At 47.6% G+C, this 23,703-nt stretch overlaps 6 protein-coding genes across 6 annotated transcripts; 3 read left to right on the top strand and 3 right to left on the bottom strand.

Moving 5' to 3' along the window:
- Positions 1 to 135: 135 nt before the first annotated feature.
- On the bottom strand, positions 136 to 1,519 carry EDB82DRAFT_546697 (thiolase-like protein; the record flags this gene model as incomplete). Its single annotated transcript, XM_025727235.2, has 3 exons — positions 136 to 294; positions 346 to 1,068; positions 1,118 to 1,519. The coding sequence occupies 3 exons, from the start codon at positions 1,517 to 1,519 to the stop codon at positions 136 to 138; spliced, it is 1,284 nt and encodes a 427-aa protein (XP_025581721.2).
- Positions 1,520 to 2,272: 753 nt separating this feature from the next.
- On the top strand, positions 2,273 to 5,134 carry EDB82DRAFT_477404 (OPT oligopeptide transporter protein-domain-containing protein; the record flags this gene model as incomplete). Its single annotated transcript, XM_065608089.1, has 7 exons — positions 2,273 to 3,053; positions 3,102 to 3,441; positions 3,498 to 3,716; positions 3,764 to 3,959; positions 4,015 to 4,303; positions 4,337 to 4,594; positions 4,647 to 5,134. 7 exons carry the CDS (start codon positions 2,273 to 2,275, stop codon positions 5,132 to 5,134), a joined length of 2,571 nt encoding a protein of 856 aa, XP_065463923.1.
- A 920-nt stretch (positions 5,135 to 6,054) lies between these two features.
- EDB82DRAFT_558227 (fungal-specific transcription factor domain-containing protein) lies at positions 6,055 to 9,018 on the bottom strand (the record flags this gene model as incomplete). Its single annotated transcript, XM_065609702.1, has 7 exons — positions 6,055 to 6,946; positions 6,995 to 7,583; positions 7,636 to 8,029; positions 8,065 to 8,518; positions 8,571 to 8,634; positions 8,784 to 8,817; positions 8,938 to 9,018. The coding sequence occupies 7 exons, from the start codon at positions 9,016 to 9,018 to the stop codon at positions 6,439 to 6,441; spliced, it is 2,124 nt and encodes a 707-aa protein (XP_065463924.1). The 3' UTR covers positions 6,055 to 6,438.
- Positions 9,019 to 11,767: 2,749 nt separating this feature from the next.
- EDB82DRAFT_477406 (uncharacterized protein) lies at positions 11,768 to 13,119 on the bottom strand (the record flags this gene model as incomplete). Its single annotated transcript, XM_025727238.1, has 2 exons — positions 11,768 to 12,969; positions 13,050 to 13,119. The coding sequence occupies 2 exons, from the start codon at positions 13,117 to 13,119 to the stop codon at positions 11,768 to 11,770; spliced, it is 1,272 nt and encodes a 423-aa protein (XP_025581724.1).
- An 817-nt stretch (positions 13,120 to 13,936) lies between these two features.
- EDB82DRAFT_526763 (uncharacterized protein) lies at positions 13,937 to 14,842 on the top strand (the record flags this gene model as incomplete). Its single annotated transcript, XM_025727239.1, has 1 exon — positions 13,937 to 14,842. One exon carries the CDS (start codon positions 13,937 to 13,939, stop codon positions 14,840 to 14,842), a length of 906 nt encoding a protein of 301 aa, XP_025581725.1.
- Positions 14,843 to 17,486: 2,644 nt separating this feature from the next.
- EDB82DRAFT_233864 (uncharacterized protein) lies at positions 17,487 to 18,237 on the top strand. The gene has a single exon (XM_065607274.1). The coding sequence runs from the start codon at positions 17,619 to 17,621 to the stop codon at positions 18,090 to 18,092; it is 474 nt and encodes a 157-aa protein (XP_065463925.1). The 5' UTR covers positions 17,487 to 17,618; the 3' UTR covers positions 18,093 to 18,237.
- Positions 18,238 to 23,703: the final 5,466 nt, after the last annotated feature.

The following is a 23,703-nucleotide window of genomic DNA, read 5'->3' on the forward strand; positions in this document are numbered from 1 at the left end:
TAGAAATTGTTTGACTTCTGATAGGTTGGCGGGTATATGTCGGCAGTGGAGAAGACCCTTAGTGTGAAGGGCACTGTGCACAATGCGATACCTTGAAAGAGTGATAGTTCTAATTTACAGTTGAATATTTATTCATCAGTATTTAGAGAATACTAATGAGCTATTCGTACCTCCGAATCCAAAGCTGTTTGATACAGCCACACCAACGTCTCTTTCCTGTGCCGCATTCGGTACAAAGTTAAAAGCAGCACCGACGTCTGGCTTCTGTAGATTCAATGTTGCAGGCACAACTCCCTGGAAATTGTTAGTATTAGATACATATGATCAAACACAAACGCAACATACCTGGTGAATGGCCAGGACTGAGAACAAAGCCTCAATGGCTCCAGCAGCACCTAACAAATGTCCAACTGCACCCTTGGTACTGCTGACTGTAATGTTCGATTCTTTTTCATGTCCCTCCTCGCCTAGCATGAGCCGTTTAATAGCCGATGTCTCTGCCACATCCCCAACGTTTGTCGCTGTTGCGTGTGCGTTGACATAATCAACCTGTGAGGGTTTGACTCCAGCATTCTTCAAGGCTTTTTTCATAGCAAGAAATGCGCCGCGGCCATCTTCTCGCGGCGCAGTCATATGGTAGGCGTCACCGCTGCAACCATATCCTTTAATTTCAGCATAGATGCGCGCTCCTCGTGCTTTGGCGTGTTCCAACTCTTCAAGGACCAGCACAGCAGCACCTTCAGAAACCACAAAACCGTTGCGGCCGGCATCAAATGGGCGGCAGCCCGCTGTAGGATTGTCGTTGTATGCCGTTGATAGAGATCTTGCCCTGCCGAAGCCAGCAAATGTCAAGGGATGAATACACGATTCCGAGCCTCCTGCAACCATGATATCGGCGTCTCCCATGCTGATGAACCGCGATGCATCTCCAATTGAGTGTGCACCAGTTGTGCAAGCTGTAGTTGCTGCATGGTTGGGGCCTTGGAAACCGTATTTCATGGCTATGTGACCAGCCGCCATGTTGATCAAAATCTTGGGTACAAATAGCGGCGATACCTTTTTGTAGCCCTGACACATGTTCAGCACTGGTTCAGGATTGGTTGACACGAAATCTTACATCTTTATGGTGCACTAAGCTGGTGTCATAAATCTCATCCAGATTCCCAATGCCACTCCCTAGGCAGACTCCAGTAGCCTCCAGTTGCTCTTCGCTCTTTGGCTCCCATCCCGCGTCTTCGAGAGCCATATCGCCGGCAGCAATGGCGTATTGTGTAAACTTGGACATTCGTCTTTGCTCATTTGCGCTGAGCCAGTCTGATGCCCTCCATCGACCTTCCCCTTCGCCGCTAGGCACTAACCCAGAAATTGTGCTTGTCAACTCTTTCCAACGCGCTTGAGGCTCTAGATCTGCAACACTGACGATTCCGCATTCGCCATTAAGAAGACGGGTCCAGGTTCGTTTCACGCCTACACCCAAGGGCGTGATGGCTCCGAGGCCAGTCACTACTACCCGTCGCATTATGATTCCATACCGAGGAGAAAAGAAGGAGATTAATTTAGTTGGTCGATGTTGAGAATCAAGTATCGATATAATAGTATAAAATGATAGAGAAGATGTAATGTAAAGTTTAAGAATAGAATCTCCACTTTTGGGTTAGCGCTAGGTAGTTAGATTGTGAGACGGACACGGATACAAGGGGCAGGTACGGTTTGGTACCTCCCTCGATATATTCTCACGATAAGCCTTCAATGACATTCTCAGTAAACTCTCAATCCTTTGTCAATATTTGAATCATTTCCATGATCAGTTGTTGTCATTAAATGAATCAACATCATATAAATTCTATACCTGTCATTCATTTAAAGTGACTTGATCAATTCCAGGCTTGAATAGACGCCACAAAACAACAAAGGACACGACACGAAACGTCTCTCGCATAACGCCAATACAATATCTTTTCCCAATCATATACTATCCTCATAGCCTCAAAAGACGTGAAAAGTCATTTTGGCTAAGAAGGGAACCGGTTAGTTGTGCCAAACTTTGTATCAGTCTCGGCAGCAGTTGTTATTCTGTCCAGGTGACGGTACGCCCAGCTCAGACATATGTTACCATACCAAACGATATACAATCTCCCGGATCCTGGATACTGCTGAAATCAACGAAATTTACATTCGAAAACGGAAAAGAGAGCAACCACAATTTGTTGAGACCGAGTCATCCTCGGGGACTGCAACCAACAACATCTAAAAAGGGCAAACCAAGCTTACAATGTCTGAAAATCGGAAGCTGGGGTCGGCATTACCAGTCGAACATATCGGCCAAAGCATATCAGGTCCCAGTGGACGGCTCTCAACATCATTAGAGATTGAAGATCCGCCCCCCGAAAATCTCAAGCATCGTCTGCATGAGTGGGCAGGCACTGGAGCACGCAACGATGACGAAGATGATCAGGGTGAAGAATACGAACTTCTCATGGACCCAAACCTCCCCCGGGAGTATGAGACGAGACGAAAGAACTCACAAGAGTCTAGTGATGAGACGGCTTTGATCAAGGATGATGACCAAGACCAGAATGAGGAAGAAGAAAACTCACCATATCCTGAAGTTCGGGCTGCGGTGCGCAACTTTGATGAAGATCTCCCGTGCAATACTGTACGAGCATGGACTATAGGAATGCTACTCGTTGTTGTGGGTGCTTCGATGAACACTCTGTTCTCACTACGTCAACCGTCTATTAGCATTGGCCCTCTTATCGCTCAAATCGTTGCGTGGCCGATGGGTCATGGCTGGGCCAAGTTTGTGCCAGAACGGGAGTTTACCACTTTTGGTATAACATGGACTCTCAACCCTGGGCCGTTTAACGTGAAGGAACACGCTATCATCGTCGTCATGGCCAGTGTCTCGTTCTCAGTGGCATATGCCACTGATATCATTCTAGCACAAGTCATTTTCTACAAGCAGGACTTTGGCATCGCGTTCCAACTTCTGTTGACTATCTCAACTCAATCAGTAGGTTATGGAATCGCAGGAATGCTACGGAAATTCTTGGGTAAGTTGTTGTCATCCCTGGCTCTAATTACTTTGCTTACAATCCAAGTGTATCCTGCATCCATGATCTGGCCCGAAAATCTTGCTGGTGTTACTCTTATGAATGCCATGTACGAGAGAAACGATGCCCCAGATCCTAGTGTTATAGGAGGAGCAATGCACCGGTACAAATGGTTCGCAGTTGTGACTGCATGTTCCTTTTTCTACTACTTCATCCCGGGTTTCCTGGCCCAGTTCCTAAGTATCTTTGCCGTAGCTACTTGGATGGCCCCTCAAAATCCCATTGTGAACCAGCTATTTGGAGGCCAGACAGGTCTATCTCTTCTTCCTATCACTTTTGACTGGACACAGATTGCAGGATACGTTGGCTCACCGCTCATTCCGCCGTGGTATGTATAATGGTAACTCGATCACTGGACTGTAGAATTATATTGACGAGGAGCAGGCATGCCATCGCCAATACTCTCATTGGTGTTGTTGTCTTCTTTGTTATTGGATCGTCTTTCCTTCACTACGGAGGAGCATGGTATGGCGAGTATTTGCCAATGAGCGACTCTGGTACATATGACAATACCGGAGCTCGCTACAACACCACGCGGATTCTCACAAAGGACTTCACACTAAACGAAGAAGAATACAAAAACTACTCGCCCCTTTTCATCAGGTATGATAAACCTTCCGTATACTACCGACCTAAACTGACAAATAAAGTACAACCTTTGCAATTTCTTATGGTCTGTCCTTTGCTGCTATATCTTCACTCGTTGTGTACACTTATCTGCATAACGGCAAACAGATCTGGCAACAATGGAGAAACAGCACAAATGAAAAGCCTGATGTACACATGAAACTTATGAGAAAGTACAAAGAAGCGCCTACTTGGTGGTACATGTCACTCTTTGCAATTGTGAGTTTCCACTCCTAATTCTCTTTGTAACAATTGACTAATGATAGAAACTCAGATGCTCCTGATTGGTTTCTATACAGTGCTTGGCTACCCTACCAATCTTTCCTGGTGGGCTTTTCTGCTTGCCATCGCAATCTCATTTGGATTCGCTCTTCCCATAGGCATCATTCAGGCTGTGACGAATACTCAAATTGGCTTGAACGTCTTAACAGAATTCATCTATGGATACCTCCAACCAGGTCGACCACTGGCCCTGATGATGTGGGTGCTTATCTGTCTTCGATCCACACTCCTGTATGCTGATCCTGAATGCCTAGTTTTAAAACATATGGATACATCACAATGTAAGTATTGAGTGCTCCCTTGAAGTCTCCAAGACCTCCAAGACTTCTGGACTGACATCCACACCCCTCTGTCTAGGGCACAGTCTCTTCGATTTGTCTCGGATTTGAAGTTTGGACATTACATGAAGATCCCTCCTCGAACCATGTTCCTGTCTCAAGTTGTCGCCACAACATTCTCGTGCTTTATTCAGATCGTTGTTCTGAACCTGTCTTTGAATAATATCCCCGATGTCTGTGAGCAACACCAGGTAGATCACTTTACGTGTCCCGGAGGTCGCGTCTTCTTCGCTGGTAAGTTTAATGCCGAGTCTAAAATGTTTCTGATCTAATACATGAGTCGCAGCCTCCATAATATGGGGTCTCCTCGGACCTGCCCGCATGTTCTCGCCTGGCCAAGTATACTCTGGGCTCTTTGTCTTTTTCGTCATTGGTGCCATAACTCCCATAGTTATCTACTTCCTGGCCAAACGCAGGCCCAAGTCTCCAGTGCGTTTCCTCATGGCACCTCTCATCTTTGGAGGTGCAGGGGCTATGCCGCCTGCGACACCCCTCAATTATCTTTCTTGGGGGGCAGTGGGTTTCGTCTTTCAATTTTGGATCAAGAAACGCCATTTCAGATGGTGGTCGAGACTTAACTTCCTTACATCGTCTGCACTCGATCTTGGGCTAGCCCTTGCGACTTTGTTCATCTTCTTTGCGTTCACGCTGCATGGTATCGACCCGCCAAGCTGGTGGGGAAACGACATCGTCTCATCGACCATGGATGTCCAAGGTACCGCGATACAGGCACATGTAGTCGAGGGAGCGCGGTTCGGGCCCAAGAGCTGGTGATGGTGGGGTGCTTAGGGGTGCACACCCAAGGGGGGGGGGGTTATTGTGTGTCTCGTAGACTACTTATCTAGAATAACTACATGTTTTGTTTATGTTTGTTGGTGGCTTGTGCATCTGTAGATAGACGTCGAAAACTAGTTTTTATTCAGAGACATGTTTGCTTCTAAATAGCTGAACTTATGTAAGAGCCAGTCGGGTTTCATGTGGCGTCTATCGTGCAGCTGGACAATAAACCCGCCGCCCGCAACATTGAGACCGCCCTCAACAAGAGCAGGAGAAAAGATGTAGTAATAAACACTACGTTGTCCATTCAGACCTCAAGACTGCCCTAAGTCTGTAACTCATGACGTTGCTTTTTGACCCGTTGTGGTAGCTGCCGCCCGCCATCTTACATACCTCGCGGCCCGTGGCTTGTACAAGGGATAAATCCCACGTACCTGGAACCAAGGCCAGCTCTCGCGACATTTCGTTGCATTTCATGATCCTTGGAGAGATGACTAGGATCGAACAAACATGTATGTCTGACCACGCAAGCATAACCTTCCTGGTCCATATTAGCGATTGAGCAAAAACTCATCTACCGAAGAGAATGTGACATATCGCGAGGGTCTCATGCAGCATGTACCTAACCTGGTTGGTGCATGTAATTAAATGATCAATTGTCTCGTTATACATTCAATTCACGCCCATGTGCCAACCCAGCGAAAGTAAAGATACAGCAGCATCTGTTGGGCTAGTATCTGTCATTCATACAGCCCTTCAAAGTCAAGGATTGAGAAACGAGTTTAGTGAGTAGTTAAGTGGACAGACCTATGGATGCAGTAATGATTCAGTTGAGCTCAGTGTGAGAGTAGTCTTGTTCTATCAAACTATTGTAATAGTAGCCACTTTGGTCTAGAAAACATTACCATGTTCTCGTGTTAGTCTTCTCAATTCGAATACGCCCCGTTGGCAACATCACCGTCCACTGCTCAATTGCGGTTGTTTGTGGCCAAGGCCAGGACTAGGATGGATCATCTACATCCTGGAGTGAATTCCCTAGATGCAGTAAATTCAAGCCATTTCCAACGCAAAATGCGAGTCAGTGGCTAAAACCTGAGGTGTAACCTCGTGAGGGAGAGTCCATGCACTCCTCAAACATGGTTGGAACAAGTGCATAGCTGTTTATAGGTATAACCCATCCTGACATTAGTATGTTCTCCAATAATGCTGTGATATATGATGCAAGAAAATACAAATTAAGAACCGTAGAAGTTTGTGACAACGCCCCTCGAGAGAGCCAGCACCATCTTGACACTCTCCGCCTATTTAAATCGCTCACATTGTGAGCCGTCGAGATCCATATCACCACTGTGTTCATTGTGCCACGAATGCTGAGGGGTTTCGACTGAAGGTTGGTGGTGAAACGTGCTGCCCATGTGTGGAGACAAAGATATAGAAGCGGAAGCGTTTGGATGATCATGGCTTTCTTGTTTGATAGCATTACGATCATCAGCTACTGGTCTTCGACGACTGTCGTAAGGCGGTACCAAACCGCTCTGTGTTGGCGGATAGAAAGGAGAGCGGTATTGGCTGGATTCATATGCATGTCCCTTGAGCTCCGGCTTGACGATCGTTGCACGATTCTGACGATTGACATCATGTAGGAACAAATTTAGCACCGAAGTGGAATGCTCCGCACAAGAGTTCGTTTTTTTTACTGTCTCCAACATGGCTATTGCGCCTTTTACCAGTGACAAATGTTCTTCTGTCAAATGTATGCCTGCATACATACTACAAAGTAGTACATATGTCGCTTCGATCAAAACGCACCTAGGATTGTTCAGTAGATAGCTAGGAACAGTAAATAATGCTACTTACGGAACAAATGGATCGACAGGAAGAGGCGGAGTGGAACGCGTGCCTTTTTTGAACATGTTTATTGCTTGGATTGATACGGATACGCATCTCTGGGATAGCTCGTTAATTTGTGGCTCGATATTATCCAAAGCCCGGCGTTCTTCCCTAGAAGCGATGAGGCGGAGAAGAAAAAATGGCCGGCAAAGAAGAATGTCAGCATAGATGCGGAACGAGTCGACGCGAACTTGTTCCACAGAAAGGGCCGGGAGGTCGACTTTGACGTCTGCAACAGAGTCCAGGTATCCTATCAGAACTTTCACGGTTTTCATCGTCATGGGTTTGGAATATACAACCTTGACGGTTTCACCGATAATCCGGCATGCATCGACTGCAGAGTTGAGAATGGTCCCCTCCTGTAGTTTAAGAGACTCATCAGTATATTGGTTAATAGCCAGTGGCTTGCCTAATGTGGCAGCGAGTAATCTGTCGAGAACGAAGAGGCTTCTCCAGACATTTCGTCTCGATCTCTTTTCGGCATCAGACCAGCTCTCGACTTCGGTCTCTTTCCCTCGATGAATCCCGAACGAGTGAGCAATTTCGAAAGCTTGAACTGCTAGTAATAAGCCTCACTTCTTTACAGGCAAACAATATATGGGGCTTACCACAGTAAGAGTGTGCATCATGCCGCCTGCATACACACAGCATGTAAAACGACATCAAAACGAGAGCCTGGAGGACCCATGGGACACTACTGCAGCTCTCTGTTCTTCTGTATGTTTTCAATGGCGGAAGCAATGCTTCAGCGCTTACGAAAAACTGTTCTTTCAGATTGGTGTCGAAAAACTGTTTTTTGAGATTGGGGTCCTGCACATCTCTTTCTGTCGGACCAGACTCGAACGCAAGCCCGATTGCTAGTACCAGATAGATAATGCACAGATCTGAGATGCACACCTGGCTTGGTCCATTGTAGGGTTGATGCAGTGTGGCTTGGATAGCTTGGACGGAGTCGAGGCTTACAACATTGATGAGGCCAAGCGTCTTAGCCTGGTCAATATACTTGTACGTGTAGAATAGAGTGATTGGCAACTCACATTAGCGAAATAGTTGTCCACTAACAACCTCGAAATATCGATATGAGGCAAATCAGGCGGCCATGTTGAGTTGGGGCTAGCAGGGCTAGTTTGCTGTGGCCCAAACCAGATGCACGACGACTCTGTAAATTTTGAAGATCCAGAGCCTAGCTTCAGATATTGCTTGACAAGGGCCACGAAAGATTCGGTGGAATAGCAATCAGAAAAGTCTGGAAGTTCAAGTAACGGAAGATGCAATGTAACAAGGGTTTGATATCGCTGCTGGCAATACTCTGTACGAGGGGGCGTGTATTTTCCAATTTCTTCGGATCTTAATGTAGAAACAATGCGGAAACCGTCCAGTTTCCCTGGACTTGCTGATTCTCTTACAGTATATTGGCCGGCTGTTTTCCCGCTTGTGCCTGGTGTATCACAGTGTTCGGCAGCTTCTGGTGATTGCTCGCCCAAATCGTGCCTTGAAGACGAGCAAGACGCAGTTGAGTCGCTTGACGAGTCGGTGGACTTACTCGGCCGATACACGCATTGAAACCCTCGCTTGCGGCAATTCTTGCAATTTATTAGGCCATCGCACTGCAATTTGATCATGTTAGCAACTAGTGAATCTCCAGCTCACATGAGTACGTGCTAATCATATACGCCAGCTGAAGCTTTGCTTGGACTTGGACATATTGGCGTTTGATACTAGAGGGCTTTTTGTGTTGACAAGGAAGAGCAGTTACCAATCCCATCTTGGAACAGACGAAATGTGGCATACTGCAACAATATTGTAAGGGATACGGTGATAAGAAAAAAAATCAGGGGCTTGACGGCGACAGCCGAGGCGAGTCTGACGACCAAACCCTGAGAGATTGAAAGATGTTTCCATCGACTTACCTTTTGCTTATGTGTCTTACATGTGTTGCAGACTTTTAGTACCCTTTTCCGCTTTTCCGAGGCGACTTTGATGTTGGGCATTTTCAACTCAAAAGAGCCAGGGGAAGATAGAATACGGGAAGGCAGCCGATTTCTCGGTGCTGAACTCGTCAGAGCCTTGTGGCGGTATAGAAGTGTAAATGATCGCCTGTTGTGGACAAATATGATGTTTTGTGACCGAATCAAAACCTGACTGTAATACCTACAACCTGTTAAAGCATTGAGGTGAAGTGTGCGTGTGTCCAAAAGCGCTTGGTGGAGGGTCTGGTTGGTCTTTGGTCTTATATAAGGTATCGACCTCTCGATGTAGGCCTGTACCTTGAGAGTGGGCGAGGCAACAGATTTTAGAACCAAGTCTAATGCAACAGGGTGTCGAAGTGCATCAAGTAGACTACACGGTAGACGGGCTTCGTCTATCCATTTCGAATCAAGACGAGCCGCGGTGGCTCAGAACATCCAAATAGAAGCCGTCCCGACTGTACGGGTCTGGCTGACAACTGCTATGTGACCAGATGAAACCAGTAATAGCTAACTTGAGAGACTGGAAGGGATATATGCGGCGTAGGAAGATGCATAGGTAGTTGCTTAGGCCAAGAACACAATAGAGCAACTTTGGATGGACACAAGTTCCTTTCTGCCGGCAATGATCCTGGTATCTCTGGGTTCGAAGGGGGGCATGCGGCCGTGTATTGCTAATGTGAGGGGCAGACCTGAGACCGTAGGAAACAAACAAGTTGTCGAAGAGGACTCTTGGATTGACGTGGATCTTGTCTCGATGACCATGAGCCTGAGCTCAAAGCCCGCTCTCCCCACAGTGACTCTTCTAGACTTGGTCATGCAATAATTTGAACACTTGACTGGGGGAGGGGGGTCCATGTTTCCATTGCTTAAGTGATCCTATATTAGGGAGTGTGAAGATCTTAGCGAGATCTTGATTGCTGTTGATCCGTATTATGTTTCTGTTGGTTCGTGAAAACTGTGACAAATGCCGATTGACGGCTGTGTGTGATTGATGAAGGTTTTCTTGTTGCCTCGCGGGTGATGAAGACAGGGACTGAGACGATGTACCTGCCCGTGACTTGATAAGGAAGGAAGGAAGGAAGGTACTAGTTAACCTACCTAGTATGCAGGCGCAAGGAGGAAATAACGATGGAAGTTGACCGTTTCGTCCACGGCACTGTTCCTCCCACATGACAGAGCTCGACTGCGAGTGAAATTTACCTAGTTTTGTGCTACCTCCTTCCCGTGAGACTTACATGGCTTTATTTCCTTAGTGATCGGTTTACTCCAGTCCGGATATCGTGAGTGACAATATCTCCTCATCTGTAAACATTCCATGGCTGACAATACAACACCCACCCCTTGTCGGTTTCTCTCTTTTCCCCTTCCTCTCCCTAACGCATGTCTTAGTTCAGGGTTCTACGATTAGAAGGATGACCAAACTCAACAGAGCAACCGATGTCGACTGGCAAGTGGATTAGTCTACCTTACCTACCTAAACATGGGATGGATGTTTTCTTTTTCACCCCTACCTAGACCTTTCTAGGCAATGATTTCGGAAGCAAGTCTTTCTATACCACCTTCTAATATCTGGATAGGCCTCCTAGGTAAGTCCTCTGTACGCCTCGATACATTGCCAAGGCATCCATGGATTGGCTTCTACCGGGTCCTTGGGTTCATTGGTGCTTTCCGAGACATTTTCACGCCACAATCTAGGTACGTTGGACAATCAATCCTCCCTAACCCCGGTTTTACGCGCGTAATGCGGATAAGATTACTAACTCGATGTTAAGATTTTTGTATGCAAGGTGGTTGACTAAACAATATGAGACTATTCCCTCCTCTTGCATAGATGAAATGGAAGACTGATCTCGACTAAATTGATGCCGGGCCGGTGTGGGAGAACTCGCTCATACTCACTCACTGCCATCACAACTGATACATACATGGTGATCTATTCGTGATAGCGCTTAGCTTGCGGCTCGGCTCTGGGGATTTCCTGTTCAAGACTACAATGCAGTATGGTTAATCATTAATGATCGGGCTCTGCTTTCAGCTGGCTGTCGATCGGTTTACTGCTGTCCAAGTGGAAAAATAACTTTAGACTGCCAAGCCGCAAGGTATCGAAAAGATCGCTAGGGCCAATATTCATTCCAGAATCTGGAACGATTTGGGAGAACTGGACTAAAGTAGTGATCAATCGGCTTCTGTAATGCAGAGCTGCACGTCTCTGTATATGGAAGGAGAGATATCGAGTGTGGGAAAGCTTTGCAGGCGTGCTGGCGATGGGGGGTTTGTTTGGCTTCGGACTTGACCGAAGTAACAGTGACTTCCAGAGTGGTGATTTTTGACAGAAACAATATTTGTAGACTCACCAGGTGTCTATCAACGTAGAGCCCAGATCGACCTTCTCCTCGATGTCTTTTGCCAATTCCGTCGGTTTGCCCCTGAGTCTTCGGCCGCAACTGTGGATTAGATGTGGCTTTTGATAGATGAAGAGACGTTTCTTCCTAAGTGAAGCAACAATGATATGAAGTTCGGATTTATTTTTCGGATACAGGAATTTCTCTACTGGCATTCAAGTTTTAGGCAAGATCAAGAAGGGGAGGATCGAATAGCATCTTTCCGGCATCAAAACTTGATTCATAATTGGGTTTGTAGTTCTAGCTATCTGGCAAAACACCGTTGAAAGGCGTAGATATATCATACCACAGGTGCGTCCAAGCGCAATTACTAGCCATTGTCTATAGCAAAAAAACGATATATTACAGGGATATTTTTCTTCATAAGCTCACAGCACCAGTCGTCCAGGCTCCTCCTCAAGGATGGCCTTGCAGCGTGCAAGGAAGACCAGTGCCCTCTCCTCCTCGACCTTGGGGACCGTCAGAGTGAACACATTGGCGCCGCTGGACAAGCCGGGGACGGCGTGAACAGAGGCGGGCTTGGGAGCAGACTTCTTGCTGGGTGCAGAAAGGAAGTCGATAATGTCGTCCTGCTTAGGGCTAGATCGGGGAGAAAGCATAGAGGGGGGAGGGATAGTGGAGATCTGGGGCAGGTAGACACCGCGAGAAACCTTGGAGGCCTTGACCTTGTCGAGGCCAAGGACCTGGTCAAACAGCTCATTGGCGGTAGGGGCACGCTTGGTAGGAGGAAGGTCATCGTTGGCAACCTCAGCGGCACGGCCAACAAAGGTAGAGATGGGTAGGAAGACACCGAGAGTCTCGTGAATTCGGTTCTGAACTTCGACAACCTTGGCCAAGGTGATAGGGATAGAAACTTCCAGATCCTCGACCACGGGGGCCTTGAAATCCTCGGCGGGGCTTGGCTTAGAAGGAGGAGCAGGTTTCGTAGCGACCTTGATGTTGCTAAGATCAAGGTGGAACATGTTGTTGAAGTTGGTCTCGTTGGCAGCGGGAGTCTCGGGGTTGATGCTTCCAATATGAGCGAGGATGTCACCCTTGACTAATCGGCCGTGAGGACCGGTGCCCTTGATCTTCTTGAGATCAGCCTCACTGATGCCTTTCTCCTTGACCAGGTGCTGAACTGAGGGCAGGAGAGGATACTTGTGCTCGTAGGTGTCGTTACCAGTGGGCTTCGCGCTTGTCTTTTCGACGGACTTCGACTGGGAAGGAGCAGTCTCCTCTTTGGGGGCCTGAGCGCTGGACTGCTCCTTGGGTTGCTCCTTAGCCTCGTCGGCGGGGATCTCGAGGGTGTTGATATCGTCGCCAGCCTCAGCAATGACACCAATGCGTGATCCAACCTGCACAGCCTTGCTGCCATCAGCAGCCATTATCTTGACCATGATACCGTCGTCCTGGGCCTCGACGTCCATGCTGGCCTTGTCGGTCTCGATCTCGAGCAGCACATCTCCGGCGCTAAAAGTTTCTCCCTCCTTGACCTTCCATGTAGCAATGTTACCCTCGGTCATGGTAGGTGAGAGGGCGGGCATGGTGAAGTTCTGTGCGGCAAGGCATCGTGTCGAGGTGGTGAAGCCTACATCAGACAAGATGTGTTAGTCGGTGCGCGACAAAAGGGTCCGAGGGGGGATTTTCAATATCAGCAAATCGACGTACCACGGGCGATAGAAGACCGAGCAGTAACGGCCCGGGCAGATGCCCTGCAAGCTGCAGAAAGAGAGGCCATTGCACAACTTGATTGAGTTAAGTGTGGATATGGCGAGATGGAGGCTGGCGCGGGAGGGTTTTCGGTGCAGGTGAGAGCGACCTCGGGGTGTTGAGAAAGACTGGGTTATCTTCAACTGAAGCTGTTGAGATCCATTGGCGCTAGTGGGGACCCGACGTTAAATTTTGGCGGGCGGGAATAGAACGCGACAAGACATAAAACCCTCAGGGTCTTTGAGAGAATTCTTTCCCTAAATCGGGTGCAAAGTCTTTTTGTTGTAGCATGCTTGATCTAATTAGGGGATGCCTCTACGGAGACAAGCGAGTTTATTCTTTTTCAGGAAACATCTTTTCGTGTTTGCAGAGACTCTTCTTCATGCTTTTATTAATGCTCATATCTCTCATGTCCCACTTAATTTTCTACTCAAACTTCTCGGGCATTGGTGTCCCGAAAGCCACTTGATCGACAGGAACTTGCAATAATCTACAATTTATGAATATAGAGGAAAACTGGGATATTACATAGTGCTTTGACGTTATAATTAGTTATCCAGCGTCTAATATTGTTTGTGCAGTTGTTTTTAGTAAATTTGTTGAATCGTGGAATTATGCATGCTCACCAATTGCCGCGCATACCTCCGGCTTATATCCGCTTATCTTATCGTAAGCTAGTAACATTCATGGGCAATCCTGAAAATTGAAGCTATTTCGACATCGAACCACTGAAAGTTAATTGAGCGATTGGATGGCGACGTTTTCTAAATTGTGGTAACTTCTTACTCGGCATATACTACTACTGCTCATATACAGATTTTCTTCCGAAAGGCCTCAATTCTATAATGGCGAGCCTCGCAAGGGGCTTCTGCCTCCCAGGCCTACGGCCCCTCCTCGTTCCTCGCGCCGAGTCTCTGCTCCTCCGATCCCGCTTCTTTTCCACTTCCCTCCGCCTGGCTGCTGAGCCTGCCATAAAATCTACTCGACCACCAAACGTCTCAAGGGTTGCCGCCGCCGCCGCTGCGTCCAAGATTGCTCCTAGTAGATACGCCTTCATAAAGAGCCTGACTTCTAAGCCAACGCCCACGGTCCTCTATGAGGGACCATCACACTTTTGGTTCTACTTCGGCTGCTGGTCTAGTGGACTATCTTTGATTGCTTGGACGGGTCTTACTGCGCCGTATGCTGTGCAGCAGCCTGAGGGTGTCCCACAATGGATCGGGCTGGTCTTTGGCACAGCTTATCTGCTCCTCGCGTCTATGGGAACATTCATGATTACGAAAACACCAAACATTGTCGGACAAATCCGTATTCTTCCTGCACAAGCACCCAAGCTCGCTGTAGCTACGCCAGGGCCTGCTCCCATACACATGGAACTCACGGTCAAGCGAATGGTCCCGATGCTTAAGCCCAAGGTCATTGTCGCTCCCCTGAATGAGGTCACCCTCGCATCTCGCTTTTCGCTACCAGAAGAGTACGTGCCTGGGCTGCGGCGCATCGAACTAGAGCAAAAGACAGAGGCGCAGCGCAAAGCATTGCACAAGTTTGATATGCAGCACCTGTTCACAATGCCGTTCCGAAGAATGGGTCGAGCCGTGTCTGCCATGTTCAACGGTGTCAAGTCTGCCTGGACTGACATGGGATTCGGCATCATCATTGTCGATGGCAAGAAGTACAAGGTGGATGTTACCAAAGGTTACGCTCATGACGGGTTCAAGACGTTGGAGAAGCTTGTGGAAATCAAGTCCTAAGTTGCTTACCCTGAAGCAAAGATACGGACGGCACAATGTAATTGCCGTTTCAGAGCTAAGGTCTGCTTTAGCTTGTACTTGTATTGTATACGATTTATACCAGATTTTAGCGTAAATGACAGTGTTTAGTAACGCTGGCATGACAGTCTGGTCTTGTGTTGAGCAGAGTGCTGATGATCGGGTCACAAATCACAATACGAGCAAAACTTTTCATACATTGCGAACACATGTGTGAGAGGAACTTCCTTACCACGTGGAGGAATCAACTGATAAGTTGGACACACGAGCATCATATAGTCAGTTATACTCAGATGGGGCTGTTGTGGCAAGCAGAGTTGCTCGTGCACTTTGAGGTGTTGCCGTACAAATGGCTCAACTCAACACCACTGCAACTGACGATGATGGATAAGCTCAGCATCACGTTGGACTGAGTCTGTCCACTCCGTTCAATCTTCACAGATCTAAGTGGTTCCCCAAGACGGTTGCTAGATGCACTGGTAAGCAAGCATTGTATGCACCAGTTGTTGGACCTTTTGCTGCCAGTGAGGAAGCCAAGTATATCCACATCTCGATTCGAAGGACCATGGAATAGTCCATGTAAGTGTGGTAGTGGGATATTCACGCAGGTCTTGTGATGGCCGAGAACCGGAGAGCTGACTTACACGAGTTCTTGGCTGGGCACCGCTAAAAGATGCATGTGAAGTAAATCAGTATATCAAGGAACTTGAAAGTATCGGCACACGAGCCAGACTTAGCGTTGGCGTTGGCGTTGGCGTTGACATTTGACATTTGACCGTAAACGTCTTCCGCCAGGGGTTGATGAGCACGTCAACCACGGGCCAGGCACGATCCTCGGGGCTTGTATCGTAGATGCGAATGCCCTCAGATCGGGTATTTCAACGAGACTAAACACTCGCCTACCAGGAACATGTATGAAACTTCGGTGCATGCACAGCATTACCATGCGAGGTGAAAGAGGGGACTCTGGGTCTGAGCTGAGAAACTAAAACCCAGTTTAGAAGATGTCGTGGAGTTGATAGAATCCTCATGGGTCTCTCAAAACTTGGAAGAGGATATGAAGTTGCCCCTACAAACCAATGTCGTCCAGTCTCTATGGTGAGCGGTCAGCCAGCCTCAGCTTTGAAGAAACGAGGCTATCCTTGACAAAGACTGGCTGAACAATAAGCGCCAGATTCCCAAGTTCCCGAGATCCACTGACGTGCATAGGCGGGGCATAGAGCGTGCTGGTACTATTCTTTTTTTCTTCTGCCTTGTCTTGCGTATTTCTTCAACTCGAACGGACGATTCTTACTATGCTGTAAATGTCACTCGATTTTGGTAGTCAGGAGCGCAAATCATGCCACAACAACTCCCATTTCTTCTTATGGACTAAAACGTTGATCAAGGACCGTTCAAGATCAGCAGTTTCATCCTTTGCACATCAGGGTCCAAGCCAATCTCTCAGATAGTTGGAGTTAAATTTGGAGTTACAATCAGACTCATCATCCTCGTCCTAGACCCTGAAGAATAACCCCAAGTCAACTGCCGATGCAGGATATGTACATACTGATACATTGGGCTTGACAGCAGCTGCGTGACGTCATATGGCCAAGCGTACTCTGATGGCTTGCGGTGAACAACCAAGAAGCGAGACGGGGGACCCTCGTTCCGAGATGGGGTTAGCGTGCGATATCTTGGAACCATTTGGATGAAGATCAACCCCAATTCTAGACTCCAGCCTTGAGGCTTTGTCCTCATGAAGGGTTCATTGGCGCCCGCCACCAAGCATCCGACAGCTTTGACTAATAGTAGCCACACAAGGGCCGTGCCATGACAGTCGGTCCATCTCATCCCATCAAAGTGAAAGCATATTATAGTGTAAGTGATCATGCAAGGCATTTAAACGTCACTCAACCATCAATGCCCAACATTCAATCTCGCAGTGAATGGTACACCGCTAGGGCGCATCCCTATCAAGCTATACGAATCCAAATGTGTGACAAAGCTAGAGCATTTTATAGTGTATAGACAGATATACATGCACTAGACTGCCGGCATGGCCTTCAATGATAACCACTCTTGACAGGAGGACTAGGCGTGTAGTCAATGTAACCTGCCCATATGTCCTCCTTCTTTGTCTTTCGGAACCACATCCATGCAGACAAAGTGTTTCCAGGCGTTGGTGAAACATGGTCACACGCAATCACCCTTCATCATCAAAGAACTCACGGAGAATCCGAAAAATCCAACCTTCCGTCATGATATGTGCGCAGGTAGCCGCGCCGGCGGGGTGGCTCGATATTAAACGAGAACCTGAGTGCACCTGTGGTCATCAGCCAACCACTTATCCACTGCTTGGCTGCTTGGCTTTTGTACCGCAGTAACTCATTGCTGGATTTCCTCAAATAATTGCGCACCCCTTCTTCTGCAAAATGGTGACCCTTTCGTCATTGATATTGCAACCCTCCCATTGAGATGCGGATGTGGTATGTTGCCAGAAGAGATTAGATAATTCTCCACTAGATCGAGGGGCATTCATATGCAACATTCCCATAGAAGGAGGGGTTAACTAGGTTCTTGACGTCGAATGGCCTGTGCCGCAGGCTTTTTATTTCAGACGGCATTGTCGGTTGATCCATGATGTACTAAGCACAACACCAACCAATCTCCAGCATGATAGAACTCATACTGATGGCATATTTGCTGGTATAGTTTTCTCCAAGTCTACTCAACTTTCCATTTTTATACTTAAAGGCACTGTTTTAGATTATCACAAATGATCAACGGATATTGTTCTAAAGCGTTCTTTATGTCACTTCTGTATCTCGATTTTAGAAGTTGTCAAGCTAGGAACCGTGAGGGGTTAGGCTCAAGCAGCGGTGAGAAGATCATGGGCGAAACAGAAAGAAATATCGACCGTTCCAGCACGGTCGTCGGCCGAGCTCCTGTTCCCGCAGCCTCAAATCAAACGAAAGGAATGCGAGATCGTGCGTCATGTGCTCTATGTTTCAATCTGGGCATGGTAGCATCTCCCTCACTATTGGCTGGCTTGTATGTCTTGATTTCTAGAATATCCGCCCGTAGCGCAAAGAGTCGAAAGAAGTCGAGGTTGCAAACTCGCCGATCCAATTATACGGCAAAGGAGCGCCATCTAATTGATGAGGCACATGGGAGGGACGCAACCGTTTGCTATTCGCTGGGTCGAGGATATCTACCACACACCCCAGATCCTCTGCCCACTAGCATCTAGATAGAGGCAGCGTAGCGTATATATGAATATCGCGACATTTGAGGCAGGTGATGAACATGCTCTAACAGCAGACGTGTTTCATCCGCTGATCTCCTTTGATAACTGAGTCGTGAGATGAATTATTCGGCCCTGTAACATGACTACATTCGTAAGGTCTTGTATACTCTGTACACTCTGTATACGTGCCTGTGAAACGGCATGAGGTAAACCGTTAATTCATTTTGTATTTTCTGGGAGAAGTGTCGACATTGCCTGTGGTATGATATCCGATGCAAGGAATTTGTGGCAGACTCACGGGGCTAATTTATTTCCCCAGATTGAGGCTGGAACACGGTTCTTTAATAAAACATCCATCATCGGAAAAAACAATCTTGTTGGGACAGCATGACTCGGACCACCAAACGGACGTGAAACGCCAGATGATGGCCAGTGCACGATAACAGAAACTGGGGCCTCTTGGCCTTGGACCCTTACTGTGCCATTGCAGAATGTTATTCTTCTGACTACAACTGGAAACAATTTCATAGAGCTTTCAAAGCTGACGTATAAATAGACCCTTGGATATCTTGATTTTCTTTATTAAAGGAAAGAAGACAAACACGATTCTTGCGCCGCATTTTGACGGCTGCATCTTGTTCGAGCCGCGTCTGTGACCATGACTGCAGTAATAATATTGTCGTGCAGCGGGCTATAAGTCAAACAGCCTATGTCCTAAGACACACTGCCAGATTTGGCAGGAAGGCTGATGTTGACGCTCAACGACGGTCTAGACCTCTCATGGAGGGAGGTCCTGCATACAGAACACATCGTGAGAATGCAAAGTATCGAGATTGAACAGAATCCTAAAGGTATCTTGCTGGAACCCCGAGATGTTGATAGACTCGTCTCGGCCCTTTATGTGTTAAAAAAAAAAAAAAAAAAAGTCGCTGGAATCAATAACTACCGGGTTCCCGATAAAGGGCGTTACAACTGTGGTAAGCGGCACAACGTTTTTGTGGTTAGCGAACAGCCATGTCGCCTCCACGTCCCACAAGGTCTTAGCTTGCGCTCTTCGCGTAGCAACACCATGCACTGATGAAAGTTGTACCACTTTCTGACATCGTAGGGTGCCGCGTCTGTCCAAGAAGTAGTAACAGGTAGCTCGTTTCGGAGTGTGGGCAAACATATACTACCAAAGAACGCGATCGGCTGGTATTGGTGAGTCAATATGATAGGTTTCTTACAACCCAATACGATAGGAAACAAAGCCCATATAAACAGTCCAATATCGATCTTCCCTTATCGTATGGTAAAAGAAGACAAATGGTATAGTTGCTTTGGTCTTGTCTTGGCAAGTGCTGAGAATGTTTGAAGATCATCGTGAGTCTGAGCATTCTGAAATGTTCGGCGGGATAAGCATCCACTAAGCGACAGGGATATCAAGATAGATGCGGGCTCAAAGTACTCACTACCTAACACCAGGAGTGGAACTGGGACAAGGGTCCTCGAAGCAAGATGACATCCAACTCCTCCAATAATAGACTGCACTTGTTCCAGTTTAGTGGAGATATGACATAACTGCTGCCATAACGCCAAGAGACATCAGAGGCTCCGCTTGGAGCGGCGTTGACAAAGGGTAAAGGCGCAGCAGAGATGTACATGGATATGATGAATCGTGGTCTTGACAGATCCATAGCGAAAGAATAAAGAAAAAAAGAGAGAAAAAACCAAGAGAAGCACAAGGGGCATTTAGCGAGAAAGGAGAGGTTAAGGATGTAGAGAAAGGGTCCTTTCCACATGCTCTAGCCTCATGACGGGATTGCGCGTGGTGTAAGCATAAGATATAGAAGGGACCAAACGGCACGTAGTGGTTGGTCTCGTGGTAGCGAATAGTTGTACTGCGTGATGGCCATGTCTTAGATTTGCGAAAGATAGTCATGGCAGACACCTGGACCGTGACGCGTTGGGTTACAGGTGGGTTCGGTGCTGTGAAATCGCGTGTGATGGTGTTGCTGCTACTCCTGAATCAAGAAATGATGTAGCAGATGGATGGGATGGCTGATCGAGAGCGCGGTAGACTTGGTAGTTGGTGTGGGTGGTTTGGTTGACCAAAGTGGACATTTCGGTGTTTGAAGTTGACAGCGTGTAACGGTTTGCTAGTCATTAACTATGAACTCCGACGTGCATTTGCAGCGGTTAACTACTGCGTATTGTAAATCATCACTGTCGGCAACATCGCATAATAATTTAAACAATGCCGGCGTTTGGTGAAAGAACATCGCTTGAGCATCGCTGTGCAGACGAGGAAGTTTGTGCGACTCCCTGACCGAGATAAAAATTTCCTGATGTGATATATGTACGATGTCTTGCATCACATCGACGCCGTCATTGACTGTCGATGAGAGCCAAGAAGAGATCCAAGGCACTCAAGGGCTGCATATCCTTTTTTAAAACATTGACTCTGGTCTGCTGGCAGTCCACCGGCACGCAATTTCAGCTAGCAATTGTTGAGTAACCATGTCGCGAAGCGGACAACTTGGGAAGGGATTTCATTGTACATAATAGCGTTTTTATGCATAATCTAATCTTTGTGTCATTTGTCAATTCTTTTCTCCTAATAAGCCGGGATAATTCACGGTGCCAGTAAGAACTTTACCAGTGCTTGGGAACAGCAGTTTCGGGAAGCAAGTAAACAATAACAACAACAGCAGGGCATGACTGTGTTGATAATATGCTGTTGTCAGTGCTCACGATCTTGGTCTGTGAGACATTGATCAGTGACCTGGAACATTGAGCTTTGACGATGGCTGAGGCGCGCGCACGCACTGGATCTTCAGTTCGATCGTACTGGCCAGCATCCCCGTCTATCGTGGTATTATCGTCGCTGTTATGTTTGTTTACGTCGCAAATCGTTGAGCCTGGACTGTTCCTGGCGGGTAACAGGAAATGAAGGTCCAGCATTAAGAACCCGTCGAGGACTGAATTCCCGACGCTACAGCGTTCTTAGAACCCCTAGAGGAAATAAGCGGCTTGCATCTATCTCTAAAATGGTGATTTCAGCGGGACGGTTATCACCAATCTTGAGCGCAGCACTCGAATTCTCGTCTGTTACTCGTCCGAGTTTCCGTCCCCCTAGTACCCTCTGGACCATGCCTTCTTTTAACCCCGGTTCAACGCCAAGACGACCCCCACCATAGCGAGTCGAGCAAGCATCAATGGATGCTACGACCCCACTCAAGACCTGCGAAGTCTTGGTAGTGCGACTTGGTTGTTCTTCTCAAACTGATATGATGAGTTTGCGGCGAGTTCACTGCAAATGATAAACCTTTAAGAGTGTTCTTCAACCACTTTAGACTTTCCCAAAAAGAGAGAAAAAGATAGTTTGTTGTGTCAGTTTAGAGGAACTGTGGCGCTGTCTTAGCCAGCCTTTCAAGACACAATTGCCCAGCAAGCCCAGTCACGAGAATGAATGGCAATACTCAACGAATTGTCTTGAAAACCATCAAATACTCGAATGTCAATGAACTCGTTCGATGACATATTTCATGTGGGCCATGTCAACATATATTGGACTCTGCTCTTACCGACTTGAAGGACAAGATGAAAAACACAGAGAGAGGCAGAAATGCGGAGTTGAAGTGAGATATGACGGAAAATCCATGAGTCAAAACGGCAGAGTTGAAATGTGGTGGTACAGGGGACGGATTGGTTGAGCGAGAAGCATTGACGGATGGGCTGGCTGGTAGATGAAGGTTGATGCGAGCAAAGCTAAGTAGGCGCAGGGTTGAAGAGCCAGGGCCATTATGTGGTCGATGTCGTTATCGTTGTTAATTGTAACTATAGTTATTATCAGCATTTCGAATAGTGCTTGTATCATAGATTGCGACTGGAACAGGAGCACAAAAGTGAATGATGTCGGGCTCCAACAGACGACAGTGGGCGTACAATGACATCAAGCGAGAGAGCGACACGACTCAATTTGCGACGAATACGTCTCTGCTGCAAGAGACTGAAGTGCCAAGCTCTGTATGTAGAGAACAGTTCAGAAGATGATTCTTCTGAATACCCTGGCTGGACCGGGATTGTTTGCAAGAGGTAGACTTCAAGATCCAAGGGGTCCACACATCAACGAGAGAGAGAGCGGAGCATCTCATGAGTAACTCCACCATGCTGGTCACTGGTACTTTGCACGACGGGTGCGTGCCCCCAAAGGAGACCACCCCAGGTCCAATCAGCCGCCCGTGCGACTGCTGATGAACCAGCCAGCCTGCCGGGGTGTGGTGTTTAGTGGACAGAAAAAAGTCGAGAGGGTGTCCTCGAGGCCAGGAAAGTGTGCGAGGTGAGGTGTGAGAGGTTCCAGTGAGAGGCCTGCGCGTGCCCGCTGGCTGTCCGTCCTGTCCTGTCCGCTCCGCTACAGAGAATGATGAGCCCGCTGCGATGGGAATTGAGGAAACCCCGGCCCCGTCGAATTAGCAGCGTAAATCAGTGGGCGAAGAAAAGATTCCCATTTCTCCCATCTGATCCTGTCCCAGCCGGGCGTCAAGTTAAACCAACACCCCCCTGGCTAGGAAAGTTAGTTATCGTCCATCTGAACGGGTCTCTTGCTCTTCCATGCACGGCACCCACTTTTAGACTTACAAGGAGGTACTTAGTCTACCTAGGCCCCAATTTGGGACCCTTTCTCTACGTTTGCGTCCGCTCTTGTCCTCCTCCTACAATCCTCTCCGACGTCGTCGTCGTCGTTCTCGTCCTTCAACCTCGATCATCTCGACGGTTCCTCGAAGCTACAAAGGATTTTTTTTTGGGCTCACAATCGGAATTTTCGAGTCTTCATAATCGGTTACTTTTTGGATTTGGTCGGACGGATTTGACTGCGAGAGCTGCTGCTGTGCTTGCGGCTGTTTCCCCTCTACACCATCACAGGTCAGTTCACGATGTTTCTCTGCAATTTCCTATTCTTTCTCCTCTCGTCGCATTCCCGTTGAATTAGCACTTGCCTTTTGACATTGCCCGGGCTTTCTGCGAACCTGTCCATTATCGCTGTTGTTCTTTCATGGTAAAGGGGAAGGTGACTGTGGTGAAAGCGAGTGGCTTTTCCTCGGCTGCCTGCTCTGCTTCACAACTCTTTCGGCTACCAACCAACCTACAAACTTAAGTCCGTTCGTTATACTCGTCCACCCTGTCGCCCTTTCCCTTCTGCAACCTTGCGTCCTTGTGCACTTTTTTCCAGTGCTCTGCTGCAACCCGGCGACAGAAAGATTTTGTGTTTGAAGGTACAGCCAAGTTGATTGTGATTCTTCTTATGGCTGCTTTCTGTCTCTCTTGCGTGACTGCTGCTATCAGCCATCTCCCCAAATGCGTGTGACCACGGGTATACGATCGCGATCCATCATGCATTTATACCTGAACAAACTATCAACGACAAGTGAAGAAAGAGCACGGATGTGCCACAGCAACAGAAAGCCATTGCATTTGGTTGCACGCACTCAATACACTCGTGCATTTTGCTCCTCGCTAGCATTTATCTCTTGCGTGCCAAAAAGCCTGGAATCAAAGAGACTGTGCTAGTCACTCAAATTTCAACCGCTTTGCAATTTGTACTTGTTGAGTTTTCAAGTGTGACATGCCACTG

The sequence above is a fragment of the Fusarium venenatum genome (assembly GCF_020744135.1).
Source record: "Fusarium venenatum strain MPI-CAGE-CH-0201 chromosome Unknown EDB82scaffold_3, whole genome shotgun sequence".
NCBI classification, from domain to species: Eukaryota; Fungi; Ascomycota; class Sordariomycetes; order Hypocreales; family Nectriaceae; genus Fusarium; species Fusarium venenatum.